This window comes from Haliaeetus albicilla, chromosome 7 (assembly GCF_947461875.1).
Source record: "Haliaeetus albicilla chromosome 7, bHalAlb1.1, whole genome shotgun sequence".
Classification (NCBI taxonomy): Eukaryota; Metazoa; Chordata; class Aves; order Accipitriformes; family Accipitridae; genus Haliaeetus; species Haliaeetus albicilla.
Window position 1 is genome coordinate 18,415,213 of NC_091489.1, and position 13,596 is coordinate 18,428,808.

The 13,596-nt window shown below is 46.9% G+C and overlaps 1 protein-coding gene across 3 annotated transcripts in view; it reads right to left on the reverse strand.

Moving 5' to 3' along the window:
• The window catches only part of PHACTR2 (phosphatase and actin regulator 2), a 143,078-nt gene that overhangs the window by 71,350 nt on the left and 58,132 nt on the right, over positions 1 to 13,596 (reverse strand). The window contains exon 1 of one of the 3 annotated variants that reach the window (XM_069787142.1): positions 12,099 to 12,356. The exons of the other annotated variants lie outside the window; for them this stretch is intronic. Coding sequence (XP_069643243.1) covers positions 12,099 to 12,141 — 43 coding nt within the window. The 5' untranslated portion in view covers positions 12,142 to 12,356. Of the gene's footprint in view, positions 1 to 12,098; positions 12,357 to 13,596 lie in introns of those variants that run through there. 3 annotated transcript variants of the gene reach the window in all.

Sequence of the window (13,596 nt, forward strand, 5' to 3'; positions counted from 1 at the left end):
CCCCTCACTCTTATATGCAATTTACTGCATAAAGAGTAAAAAAAAGTTAAACTGAAAGAAAGAAATGTCTGGCCCCATATATATAGAGGGTGTATCAATTCTTAGGGGTTTAAAAAACAACTGTTCTGTGCCACCAGACACCTCTGTGCCGATGAGAAGACACTGGTGCTCAGTTCTGCCCTGCTGGTATATATCCCCCAAAAGAAGCCCTCAGGGAAAAACGAGGTTGCCAAACATCCTCAACAGTAGCATTCCCACCCAGGGACTGTCAGGGTGTAACGATGTTATCTGCTAAAACACAGGCAGGCAGGGTCTGAGGAGGCTGCTCCCCTTGAAAAGCTAAAGGAAGAGTTAGCTACAGCAGCACGTTAACTTGCTAGCTGTCTTCAGCTGTATTCATTCCTCCACCACGGTGACCACAGTGAACTCACTTAATGAAGGACTTGAATTTTTTTTTTTTTGTACATCTCATGTTCAGTGGATGTTTCTTGCAATGTTTTTCTTCTATGGTTGAGGAAACCCTGAATGCACTGTAGGCTGAGCAACAGAGGGAGAGAGATGTTTTCTCTACAAACAGATCCCTTCAGGCTGGCTGGTTGAAAGGTACAAACACAAAAATCCACAGCCTGACTTCGGTCATTTGTGCTCACTTAGTTCCTTGATCTATGGCTTTCAGGTCTGGCATGCTCCATCTGTAGGGAGGCGAGGGGATGACAATATTTAATTATCACACCAGACCATTCTCAGGACTGATTAATGCTCATGGAAGAGTTCAGAGTTGGGAGACACACACCCTTCCAGATCATGCCAGGGTGATAAGCTGTGGCCTTTATTCTTGCCCACTAACGGATTTTGCTGAATTTGCACTCAAGCAGCTGCAAAAGGCTCGCACCTTAGCAGGGCCAAGCTGAGGAAGAGGTAACTTCTGTCCAAGGGAAGGTAAGCGTCTGTGGGTGCATCTTCAGTCACTGCAGCCATTTCCAGACTAATAATCAGTCTATGCATCAGATACAGTGTGCACTGCCATACATCAACTTTTGTGTCCAGCTTCTCCTGCTAACTAGAAAAACCTGCAAAGTCCCAAACCTTTGCTTAATGGTTTAAAATACATTGAAAATAATGCTTAGCTTTTGGATGCTTTCTAGTGGCCTAGCTCTGTATTCTCAAGGTTTTTTTCATCTTTCATGGATGACAGCTAGAAAGGCACATTCTTTTTCCCCCCTTCTTCTGCTTTCAAAAAGATGTGATCCTAGAGATCCAATACTGACATTAAATATTCTTCTCTTCAACACATTTTTTTAAATGCATTTCAAACTAAGCTACAGAGTTTCCAGGTGCAGTAAATGCTTCAGAAGCAAACTGTTTGTCTTGCTGGGTCTGGCTGAAATATGCCCTCCTCCTCTTCTCCCCCCTTGCTTCCAGTAGTGACGGGAAAATTAAATCAGCAGGAGGAGCAGTGCCAGAGGGGAGTTAAGAGAGAGGTGTTGCTCTAAGTGTCCAAGATACTTGCTTTTTCAGTTTCAGGTCTCTGTGAATTCCCCCAAACTTTTCCAACAAAAACTTTCATCCTGTCTTCAGAATCATGTTCACTCTATAACATGACACAGTCACATGATGGTATAGTCCAACAAAAGGCTTTAAAAGCCAAGCGTCATGGTCACGTAGTTTCTGCAATGCTTTGTAGTTAACATCTCGCTCTTTCTCGTGCTGGCTCATGTTCTGCTACTCTCTATGAATTTCTCCTCCAACTAAAGTATAGACCATTTTTCACTTCTGCTTGGTCCTTGTCCAGCTCTTGACAAGCTGGCTTTATCCACAGTCTTAGTGGTCCATTTTATTGTTCACTCCCTCGCACAGACACAGTCTCTTTCATGTCTCACCATCATGTCTTATATATTTCTTCCATACCCGATTTCCATGCGTCAAAAGCAGCAATATTCAAGCAAGAAACAATAGCATCTTCTTCCCAAGACATCGCATCTGGTATCTTCTTATAAGAGTCAGACCAGCCTTCTAAAACTTTTCATTTCAAGAATTTAAGCACAGGGACTACTCTGCAATTAGTGCAATTGTTTTAAATCACGTACAGATTTTTAATACTAATTATTAATACTAAAATTTTCCTTCTTTTTGTCAGTCAATTGAACAATTCGTTGGAAGAGGAGAACAATGCATGGTGGTATAATGTGCAGGACAAGAAAACCACTACACCCTTCTCTGTATCAACATAAAAGAGGCCAGATTAGCAGTGCACTAGAACACTGCTTCACATTTTCAGAACAAGAATATTCTTGGCATCTGTGCCAAAACCAACACTTCCTTCCCCTCAGAAATGCAATAAATCTATAAAACTCCAAGAAACAAACCAGTAATCTTTGGACATATTGAATGAATTTACAGGAAAGGAAATGCACAGCCAGTTTTGAATTATTACCAATGAAATAAATTATAACACATTATATATGTATAATTTAAACATGCCCAATTTCTTGGCAATGAACTGTTTGGGGTTTTTTCCTCCTTGTAAAGACAGCTAGTATCTAAAAATCATTTCCCACCAGCTTACAACAACTTTAAGTGGTTACGTGAGTCAAACTGCTTGACACTATCCCACTGAATCTGTGTTTCATAAGCACGCAATGAAAGTGTCATTTCTTTGTTGACTCATCCAGTATCTGGGGGAAAAAAAGAGAAGAAAAAAGCCCACAGGAGATTAGTTTTCAGCCTGGGTGACTTTATATTGCTTGTTATGACATAAATGCTTCAGGTAAGTTGATCTCTGGGGGTTATAAGCAAGAAGAGCAAGTCACAAACTGGACCGTCCCTCACTATTCGCAGTCGCACCACATTTTTAACTCAGGACGCTGCTGCACTGGTGAACTTCACTGGTTTGGTGCCCGAGTATTACAAATCTCTGTGACTCCCTTAGACAGTAGTGGTGGGAGATCTACAAGCCACATTGAGGCTTACCAGGGCCTTACGGGCAAATGCTGGCTAGGAGCGAGAATCTCAGGCATCTCGCTCCCTACAGTTTCTGCAAAAACTGACCTGGGGCACAGACGGACATAACCTAGGGCTACAGCATTGTGACTGTTCCATGAACTGCTATGCCTTTTCCATGAACTGCTATGCCTTTTGGCCTCCGTGCAACAGCACACCCTGACTTACACCGGTATCTGGGACACAACAGCAGAGACCGCAGTTTGCTGAGGATGCAGACACGGGCGCTGGCACATGGCACTGGCTTCCCAGCGCCTGGTTTGAGAAGGAAGATCACTGGTGCACCTGACTGCAGCGGGCTGAGCTGGAGTGCAAAGCCCAGCTCCCGTTGCTGTGGTTCGTTTCTTTAACGGGCCATCCTCTCCAGTGCCAAGGCGCCCTCCTGTGAAGTTTCCTGGGCATTCAGACCCAATTTCACTCATGACAAGTGCTATTTTACCTAGTTCAGCTGGCAACCAAACAGAAGTTGGGATCCGAACTGCTTTCTGTTGCCTGCCCTTGCTCTGCAGCCATGCAGGTAGAAGGCATGGAGAAGAGCCCTGCCTTCTTCAGCAGAAAAGGTCAAGCAAAATGACAATAATTTTAGTGTGCATCAACAAAGTTCAGGGTTGCAAACCCCAGAAATACAATCAGGGGTGACAAATCCCCAGTCAAGAGTTAATTTTCTGAGCTGAAGCTTCAAGCATTAAAAAGAAAAATTCTTAAGCCTGAAAAAGAGTCCCCGTGAGCCTCTAAGTCTTGTCAGCAATGGTTTAAGTTGAAAATGTAAATTATATGATCGCAGTGAAAACATCAAGTTTCATGGTCTATCACAGTTATTCTAACTGTGCAAATTACCTAGTTAGCTTAAATCAATAAACATTAGAGACTGTCCATATTTCTCATGAATTGTTTCTAGACTATAAACTATGTGATTTGTTCACACAGAGCAGTAATACCCCAGGCTTAAAAGCTCAACCAGCATCTAAAGTCTCTCCACCATTCTTGGACTTTTACTGGGCAACACATTAAAACATTCAGATCCACAAAATACAGAAAGGATTAAATAACACTGAAATGAGGATGGTCCATCTACATGACTAGGATTTGCTGATGGTTTGGGCAGCTGGTCAGAGTGAAGACATCCTGCAACACTAATGAAAAAAGCACATTCTCAGGAGTGAGGGATGCAAGCTGGTCTTTGGGAACAGAACTGGTTTTGCTCGCATAGTTTCAAATGTTAGGACAGCTGTATCACAGTCTAACTCTGCTCGACAGAACATCACTCTAATTCATATGAAACCAAAGCAGGAATCAGAGAAAAAAGAAAAGGCAACATACCCCTTGCTGTTTACATCATTTCATATAAAACTTCATTTTCACAAAGCTATCACTGACACAGGATTCTGTACTAATCTCCAATCTGCCAAGTAACAAAGTGTTATCACAGTTTTGTAGTAATATATAGAAGAGTATTATCCAACACACACTTAGTTAACCCTTTATCAATACAAAATAGACAGCAAGTCATTATGTTCACATTTTTTTCTCATTTTACTTGCATGCAACCTGACAGCATACCCTAGACTTCCATACAATGATGGAGCAACCTAGATCCTCATTTCTCCCTAGCTTTTTTCCCCACATACACTGATCATCACAGCTGTTGAAAGCAGTGAGAGAACACAAAGGTAAATAAGACTTTCACTTTTGACAGAGACTTTATTTCCAAGTGCCTGAAAACCAAGGCAGGGACAGAAAAAATTAATTCCTATGCAGTGACCTTGTATAAAGCCTGCAAGAGACTCAAGTCTTAAATCAGATTTCCTAATAACGAGCCTCCATATGATGGACAGAGGTAATTGCATTGTCTGTGCAGATTGTTAGTCCAAACCACTCTGTGGACTACAAATAGGCAAGGTTAAATTGATTCACATACCGTAATATTTAAATCCAGAACAAAACAGGGGGAAAAAAAACAAACCCAAAAGGGAGGATGCCCAGCACTATTACCCATGTGACTCTGGTCAGAGACAGTGAGAAGAGAAAACAGTCCATCTTTACATCCTGCATCACCTGGATGTTCACAGTGACCTTCCTACCTAGTTCCTACTGAACCATTTCTACCATACAACACTATAGGAAATAGCACACTCTGGAGCCCCACTGTAATTTTACATTTGCCCCAAAATAGAGTTGACAGTCTAGGGGTTGTCGAGTTCACCTAAGAGGGGGACATAAATGACTCTGTTTCATTCTTTGCCTTTGATTTTGTTTGGGGGGCATAAAAAAAATAAATAAATAAACCTCACCGTCTGCCTACCTTCCCTGCTGATGGTTTGTACTCATATTTTCCTTCTCCTCCTTCTCTGGTTTTGCACGTATTTTTAACATCAGTATCGTTATATGCCTTGAAACCAGCCCTGACTGAAGGCTTCTCAGCAGCATTGGCAAAAACAGAATTCTGTCCCCTCAGGGACACAGACAAAAGTGAACTGCCTCCTTCCCCAACACACACCTACGCCCTGGCTGCTGTCTTAGCTGGGGCACCAGCAGCCCGCCTCGCTCTCTGGGATCTGCCAGGGGCAAACCAGACCAGAGCCACCCCTGCCTGTTATTAGAGACATTTTATTGTCACCAGCAAACCTCCTCTCTTTTTTTCTGCCCAGACTTACTCCAATGAAAATCCTTTCCTATCAGAAAAAGCACAGGATCGGGAATCCCCCTTATGTCAACTACAGAAGGCAATGAACGGACACTTCAGAAATGACTTCTTCATATGGGACTGAATGGCAGCTGGTTGGGGTATTTCTGTGGATCAGAATTATTTTTCTACTCACTGTTAAAATTTAAATACAATGGGCAGACATAAGTTCTGGAAGCAGGCTGTTCGCAGAAGTGTTTTTTAAAAATCCATCAGTGATTGACCTAACGCATTAAGTGCACTCTAGTTTTTTTAATCACCACATTATGTTTTAAAACAATAAACTAAAGTGAAAACTAAATCCAAACCCAGCACTGATTCAGAATTATTTTTCAGCAATGTTACTGTGTCTTCAGTTTTTAAATCTCGAAAAGCATCAGTGTCCAAAATGAATAAAGGACAACTCCAAGTAGGTAAATAGATATAAAGAAAGATATAAATGTCCAAGTCTTTTCTGCTTTTAATAGGCAGGACTGTGATATGGTTCAAACACCGATGAGGACTTGGGAGCTCTTTGGTTTCCTCCCGGCTGTGTCTTGGGTGCTGTCCTGCTCAGTTTTCCCATTTAAATCAAGGAATATTATAGAATGGAATGGAAAGTGTTTTGAAATCTGTGACAGAAAACACCACCTAAGGACAAGGCAATATTACCCAGGAGCAGTAAGAAAGCTGAGGGTCTAGGAAGGAAGGACAACTGATCCACAGGGTGGCTGAGATCCAAGGGAGCGGGATCAGTTGTCAGTGGGGCTTAGCACAGGAGGAAACAAGGTCTCCTGTGAGCTTTTCATCTGGTGGAAGTAACGGGGTGGTCATCTGAGAAGACAACTCTACACAAACCCCGTCAGCCGGCGGGGCTCTGCCGCCCTGACCTCCCGGGAGCCAGCTCTCCTTCTCCTCGTGGCTCATGAGGAAGCTGATGATTAACACTGCGAACAGGTGATTAGCGGCTACCAAACGTCAGCGCATGAAGGCATCTCAGCCAGCATGCCTGACATGAAAGGTCATGTACCCTGGCAGCTAAATGAGGGAGAATTCCTGGTCATCCTCGAGGCAGCCTCGGAGCGAGAAGAGGCGAGACGCCCACCTGGGACCTTTGAGCACTAGGCCTTTATTTTGATGTACTCGTGTTCCTGTGGTTGACACGCGGTTCCTGTGGTGTGGCTGGTCCTCCGTGTCCTTACCAGATCTCTGCTCTCGGCCATGCCCCTTCGCAAAGGCTCAGGCTGCGACCTCCTCTGCAGTGAGTTACTGCCGCAGCCGAGGAGCTCGGTCTGCGCCAACCGGCAGCAACCGCTATGGCAGCGGGGGCACAGTTTTGCTCTGGCAGATTACAGAGTACATGGCACCACCCGTGAGCACGAAAATACATTTCTGGTTTACACACATGTTATATTTAAAAGTGTGTACATTTTTTTCTCTATAAATAGTGATTCATACCACTTGCTCACACTTGGACCTTCACCAACAGCACAAATCAGAATCATGGCTTCGGGTGCCGAGACCTACACTTTCAGCAGTTGCTACTACTTTTGATATTTCAGCTCAAGACACGCAAGGACCAACTTTTTAAAAGAGCTCTTGCAGTTCCCAATAGTAGCACGCAAATTTGCGGCTACCCATTCTGTCTGAAAACATGGGCTTTTTATGCCTTTGACCAGGTATCAAAAACATCCATTCCATCAGCCCAAAGTTTGGGGCAAACTGCCTACTTAATTAACCCAAACTCTGGAGCTGTCCCAACTGTAGCCCCATCTGACAACACTGGTAGGATGAGGAAAGAGTTTCCCCTGCTAAAGATCCACAAAAACTGAAAAGCTTTGGATGTAAATTTAGCAGCAACTGAAAAGAGAGTTCCCTTTACACTGTACTTATAATTCTTCCATAACTTACAAAAGCATAAAGAAGGGAAAAAAAGGAGCAGGATTCCCAGTGCAGTATTATGAGCGTTCAGCCTCAAAGCCCCCAACCAATTTAAACCTTGGGAAAAAATAAGGAAGATGAGGGTCCCTGTCCAGAACATCCTTTGTGGCTGTGGACAAGTCATTTAGGGCTTCACATCAAATGGGACTTGTCATTTCAGCTCAGTATCTCTGCTTTCCACTCCTTCAAGTGCACCAATAACTGAAATGACCAGCTAACAGGTGTGTTGCGAGTAGCTCACCGCCCCTGTAAATGGTTTGAGATGCCCTCCTGGAAAGTGCAATGATGTCAAAGCTCTTCCACTTTTGAAAGGATGAGAAGCTTGAGGAGAAAAAAACAACTTCATTTTTTTCCTCATTAAGAATTATTACTGTAAGGGCTTGTCAGCACATTCAGATTTGTAGTGGATTGAGTCAGGATGCGAATTTAAGTCTACGGCTGAGTACCTCCATGTCCAACTCCTCAGGAACAGAAGTGCTTGCTCCAGAACAGCACCCTCACTAATGCTCACAAGTAGCCACTACCCAAGAGCACTACTGGAGTAACTTCTCTTCCTAGACAAGTCCTGAAATTGCTGCACTGATAACCAATTAGTTTGTTTACCAACACCTAGAGGTGCTGAAACAAATATTAGCTTTCCATTTCATTTCAGGATTAAGATAAGGTTGCTAAGTTAATGCAATTACAGTTCCTCTGCACACACACAGGTGAAGCTGCTGTTTCCTTGTCAATGAACAGGAAATCCCATAAAGCCAAGAGAGAGAAAAAAGAGCAGTCTGAGAAACATGCTCACTTCTGACCTATGAGAATCATTTCACCGAGTGCCAAGGTCAACAAACAACAGGATCCTACCAGTGACTGCTTTCATCTCATGGGGGGAGCTGGGTGGGAAATGGTTTTCCTGTGCTGTCGAAGTACACTTTCATGTCCTTGAAAAAACTTTGGGTCTGTAATAGGATGAAACGCAAGCCTGACAATTTGTGCTCTGTTTCTGTAAAACGTATACAACAAGAGGAACTCCCACCCACCCCAGAGCAAACAGGCCCATGGATTACGTACTTGGCGCTGCAGGTCAGCACAGGGATCTGACCCCCGTCTTCAACTGGCCCCGCTGAGCACCCTGACCACCAGGGCAAGAGGTTCCCGAGACCTTCCCTTTGTCCTTCCCCTCCACGTACCCTCTGCTGTGCTCCACAGACTGTGCTGAACTGCCTGACCGCATCCTAGGAACACTGGTACGTCTGTTTTTACTGCAAGTTTCATTCTTGACAAGGCACCCCTATTCAAGAAACAACAAAAATCTTCTGCCATCTAACTAGGTCTGCTTTTAAGTGTTATGTTCCCAATATGCCGATCATGCTTCCACTTGAGGACCTGGCTGTTTCCCCAGTACTGTGACTGGTGCTGAACTACTCAAGAACAAATCCAACAAGAAAAAAAGACTGGAAAAAAGTGCACAGCTCTGTTGCCCTTTGATAAGCTGTAGGTCAGAAAGCAAAAGTGATAGGCTTTGCACATGATGGCTGATAACCCCCAGAAGCACTGAACTCCAGCCAATGAATGGGGAGAGAGCACGTTAATCAAGTCCTGCCAGGCGTGGAAAAATCACAGAAGAGGAAGGAAGATGAACAAGGACAACATGCACTCCTGCTTTTCCACATACCTATACTCTCTATACTGTCTTCCCAAGCCCCTCTTGCTATCACTGTTTGTTCACATTTGCTAACCATGACAAATGACAAACAAGCTTTAGAAAATTTATCTAAATGACTGGAAGACTGGAACTGAGGAGGAGAAGGAGCAAAGGATTGCCTGGTGGGTGTCCACAGGCAGCAAAGACCTGCTTTGCTGCCCATCTACTGCTCACAGTTATGGGAGATCATTAAAGCCCTGATCCCCCTGTCCAAAATACTTCAACACCCACTCACCTGCAGCTGATGGCAAACTCTAGCGAGAGAGCACTGCTACTAAAGAAAGTTCCAATGGGGCATGAAAATCCGATTCTTCCTCTCTTTATAGGCACTCTAATCCATCTGGTACAAGTCTACATTTGCCCAGTCAAGAAGGACTTTGAGTTTTATAGTTAGGCCTCAGTCTTGCACTTAACCCATTGGGAAAGTGCCACTAGAACCTTGGTCTGCATAAGTACTCCAGTACATGTTTTCCTTTCCAAGAGTAAAATCTTTCATTTAAAGTAAATCTTTAAAAAAAACGCAGGACATTGGCTGGGGTCCATACCGAGTATTGTATTATGCATATATTTTATCTCTTCTAACACTCTGTGACTTTCGGGAAAATCTTTTATTTCAATTTTCTACATCAAACCACGTTCACCGTTATCAGTCCACCCGAAGGCCCCACGGTGATTTACTAGCGGTGCCCTGCCCTGCGCCCAGCCGACAGCCCCTCTGAACCCTGCTGGGGCACAGCAGGGATCAGGGGCAAGATCTGAGCCCTTGCAGGCTGGCATGGCTGGGGAAAAAACAGGGAGCTAACAGGCAAGTAACTTCTCACAGCTGCTTTTGTGTGGCTCGCTGGGGATCTGAATGCACTATTGATTCCTTAGCACTAAAACAGATTTGTAGCCCCTGCGTGTGCAACACAGGGATCTCCTTCAACTCTAATCTCTAGCAGCTGTCAAAGACTTAAATGGCTTGTAGCTGGCTAGCACGCCAAAATCAATGAAGGTTTTGGGACCACTTGCCTAAGGGGCAACCTGTCTGAACCGGAACTGATGGAAGTCCTTTTCCTGTCCTGATCAGAGCTGGACGGGGCCTCCCAAACTTTGCAACATATTAAGCGTTCAGACCACACCAGCGCAGCAGACCAGAGAAAACAAATGACTGCACCCCAAGAATCCACACCACCCAGAAACCCACCTGCCCCTGTGGTTTCTTGTTGAGGATATACTCTCCCAGCATTTTCAACAGGGCTCAAAGTGCAGTGGGATTGCTCTTCTGTGAAACCTCCCGGAGGCACTACCGGCATCTCATCACAAGTGCAGTGCTCTTAAAATGGTGATAACTAGAATTTACTTGGCAATATTGAGGTAGCATCACCATAACTTACATCTTCATATAACTGCCTCTTATCACTCCTGACTGAAAATCTCAGTTTCATTTAGGAAAGAATTCAAGGGTAAATTTTTTCTTTTTTTTTAGGTAAAACTAGAAATCCAGCCCAGTTATTGTATGTCAGCATTCTGCCAAGGGAAGACAGGCACCACAGCTATCATTAGTCAAGATATGGGCCCCCTCCCCAGCAAAATATCCTCGCAGTAGACTTTTGCACAGAAGAGTTTGGACACATTTTTGTACAGGAAGTTTAACAGAAACTTTTAACCCGTCCATCTGTTTCCTTACATCTGTTTCCCGACGCCTACCTTGATATAATTCTAACACGCTGGCTGCTGGGTGAAACCTTCAACAGGATGGTGAAATTTATTGGAAACGGTCAAATTTCTCTTTCATGCAGTGTTTGGCAGGAGAAGAAATCCTCCAAGATTTTTACTGGGATGGCATGACTGGGAAGTTTTACCACTGGCAACATAATGGAGATTTTCTGAAAATGTATGTGTTGTAACTAAAACTGTTCTTTGAGACACCCGTGAAGAAAAAAAAAAGGGGGCAAAAAAGAAAGTTTGTTGTGTTATCCGCTATTTGACAAGACATTCCCACATTAACAGCAATAAGCAAATTAAGAATAAAGTTCAGCCTTCAGAATTAAAGTCTACAACAGGATTTGCTTATTTTTTTAAATGGATGCAAAGGAAACAGGTATTGAGGAAAAACATGCGTGCAGCGACATTTTCGCAGGAAACTTCAAACCTCGCTGGAGTTAATTTAGAATTACATCCTATTATTGTGGGAAGAGACCCGCTCTGCTTTTCAGTAACTAAACCACACCGGGTTATCCTAACAGCATTCCCAAGTAGTTCGTACTATCTCCAAAAAGTTGCGAACAGCTAGGGCTGCTTTACTGGGGGAGGGGGGCGGGGGTGTTCCACCCCTAGGCTATTTATTTATTTTCAATAGTCTGCTTACACATAAATCGTCCTGGAGCCAAAAGCAACCAGATGGGCGGGTTACTAGCCGCGCTGCTGGGCGAGGTGCCAGACCTCCTTTCCTTCCCCCGTTTTTTCTCCCCTTCCTCCTTACTTATTTATTTATTTAAGGGGAAAAAAAAGGAGCCCCAAGCCCCCGGGGCGGTGGGGGGCACGGCGAAGCCCCCCGGACTGCCGAGCCGGGCAGGGCAGCACGGGAACCGGCCGCGCCTCCCCGCCCGCCGCCGCCGCGCCCGTCCCCGCTGCGGTCCGAGGAGCAGGCGGCGGCAGCGGGCACCGCACCCCCGCCCCGGGGAGAACGGGCCGCCCCCCCAGCAGCCGCCGCCGCCGCCGCCGCCGCCGCCGCCGCGCTGCCCTCTCGCCGCCGCCGGGAGCCTTCTTCCCCCCCGCCCCGGCCGCGCTGTCCCGCCGCCGGCGCCCGCCGCTACTCACCGCCGGCCGGCTCGGGCAGCGTGGAGACCGAGGTCTGGCCCATGGCTTCGCCGGGAGGCGATCACGCCGCCCGCCGGGCGCGCAGCCTCCGCCGCGGCTGCGTCCGGGGGGCCATCTCACTTTTCGCCGGGGCCGCCTTCCCCGCCGCGCCGTCCGCCGGCTGCCGCGGGCCGGCTGCTCCCGCGGCGGCTGCGGCTGCGGCCCGGCGGCCGCCTGTCATGCTGCCGGGCCGCCGGTCGGCGCGGGCCCGCGGCCGCAGCGCCGCGCCCCCCCCCGGGGCGCCGCCTCGCCCCCGCCCGGCCGCGGAGGGGGTGGGCTGCGCTCCGCCGCGCCGCTGCCCGCCCGGGTCCCTGCGGCGGGGCAGCGGCACGGGAGGGGCCGCGCGAGTCTTTAGTAAATAGAAAGAAGACGGGCAAACCACCCGTAATTAGACGGAGACCGGGGAAGACGGGGCTGCACCGGCAAGCCCTCTCGGACGGCGAGCCTCCCGAGCCCCTGCCTAACCCCTGCCCTTCTCCCCAGTCCAGAACGTCGGTCCGGGCATGGAATGATTTCCACCCCGTCTGTGAGGGCACGGGGAAAACCCGTGACAGCTGCAGGGCGCGATCCCGACGCCCTGCTCCGATAGGCGTCGTTCAGGGCTTCGCTGGCGGCCGGGGCGGGCAGGGAGCGCGGGGGCACGGCGGGGCACGGCTCGGCGCGGCGGGGCACGGCTCGGCGCGGCGGGGCAGGGCAGCTCCCGGGGTCCTTCCCAGCCCTGCGTTCGCTGGGACACAGGTCTGAAAAAGTGCCCAAGCCTTGCCTCGCTCACAGGTGCACAGTCGAAGACAGGACCGCTTTTAATTTCAGAAGAAAGGTGGTAGTCTAAGACGGCAGCGTCCAGAGAGCCGCTCCGCCGTAACAAGTGACGAGAAGGGACGTGATCGCTTGGATAAATTAATGGGGAAGACGGGGAGGAAGAGAGATTGTGCATAGCACAAGCGCGAAAGGAACAAAGGGTTTGTTTTTCTTAATGCATAAACGTAATCTAAGCAGCGATACAAGCTTAATGCTAGAGCAAACACGTAACAGTTGCTAGTGATGGAAAAAAAGAAAATAAGCTCAAGTGCCTAATAGCTATTACTGCGCGCTATCTGGAAACAAGCAGGGAGATGCATATGCATCACAGGAGGACACTCAAGGCTCATCTAAAGAACTTCTATTAGCAAGACATATGGTGAAATTACTCTGGTTTTGAGGGGCCTGGAGGTCCTACAAGGCTTGGCTGAAGAGATTTCTGACCTGCTGATCTTTGTGTGTGTTGGCACTGTGGTGACGTTTCAGGAGATGGAGAACTGCGTTAGCGTAGGGCCCGTACTCGGGAAGCAAATGGAGCACCACACGCAGCTGCAGTCTGGGTAGCCTGGCATCAGATACAGGCAGAAGAGATGTGGTCGTCAGCTAATAGTGAATAGAGAAGAATACAACTAACACTAGTCTTCACGTTTTTTATAGAAAA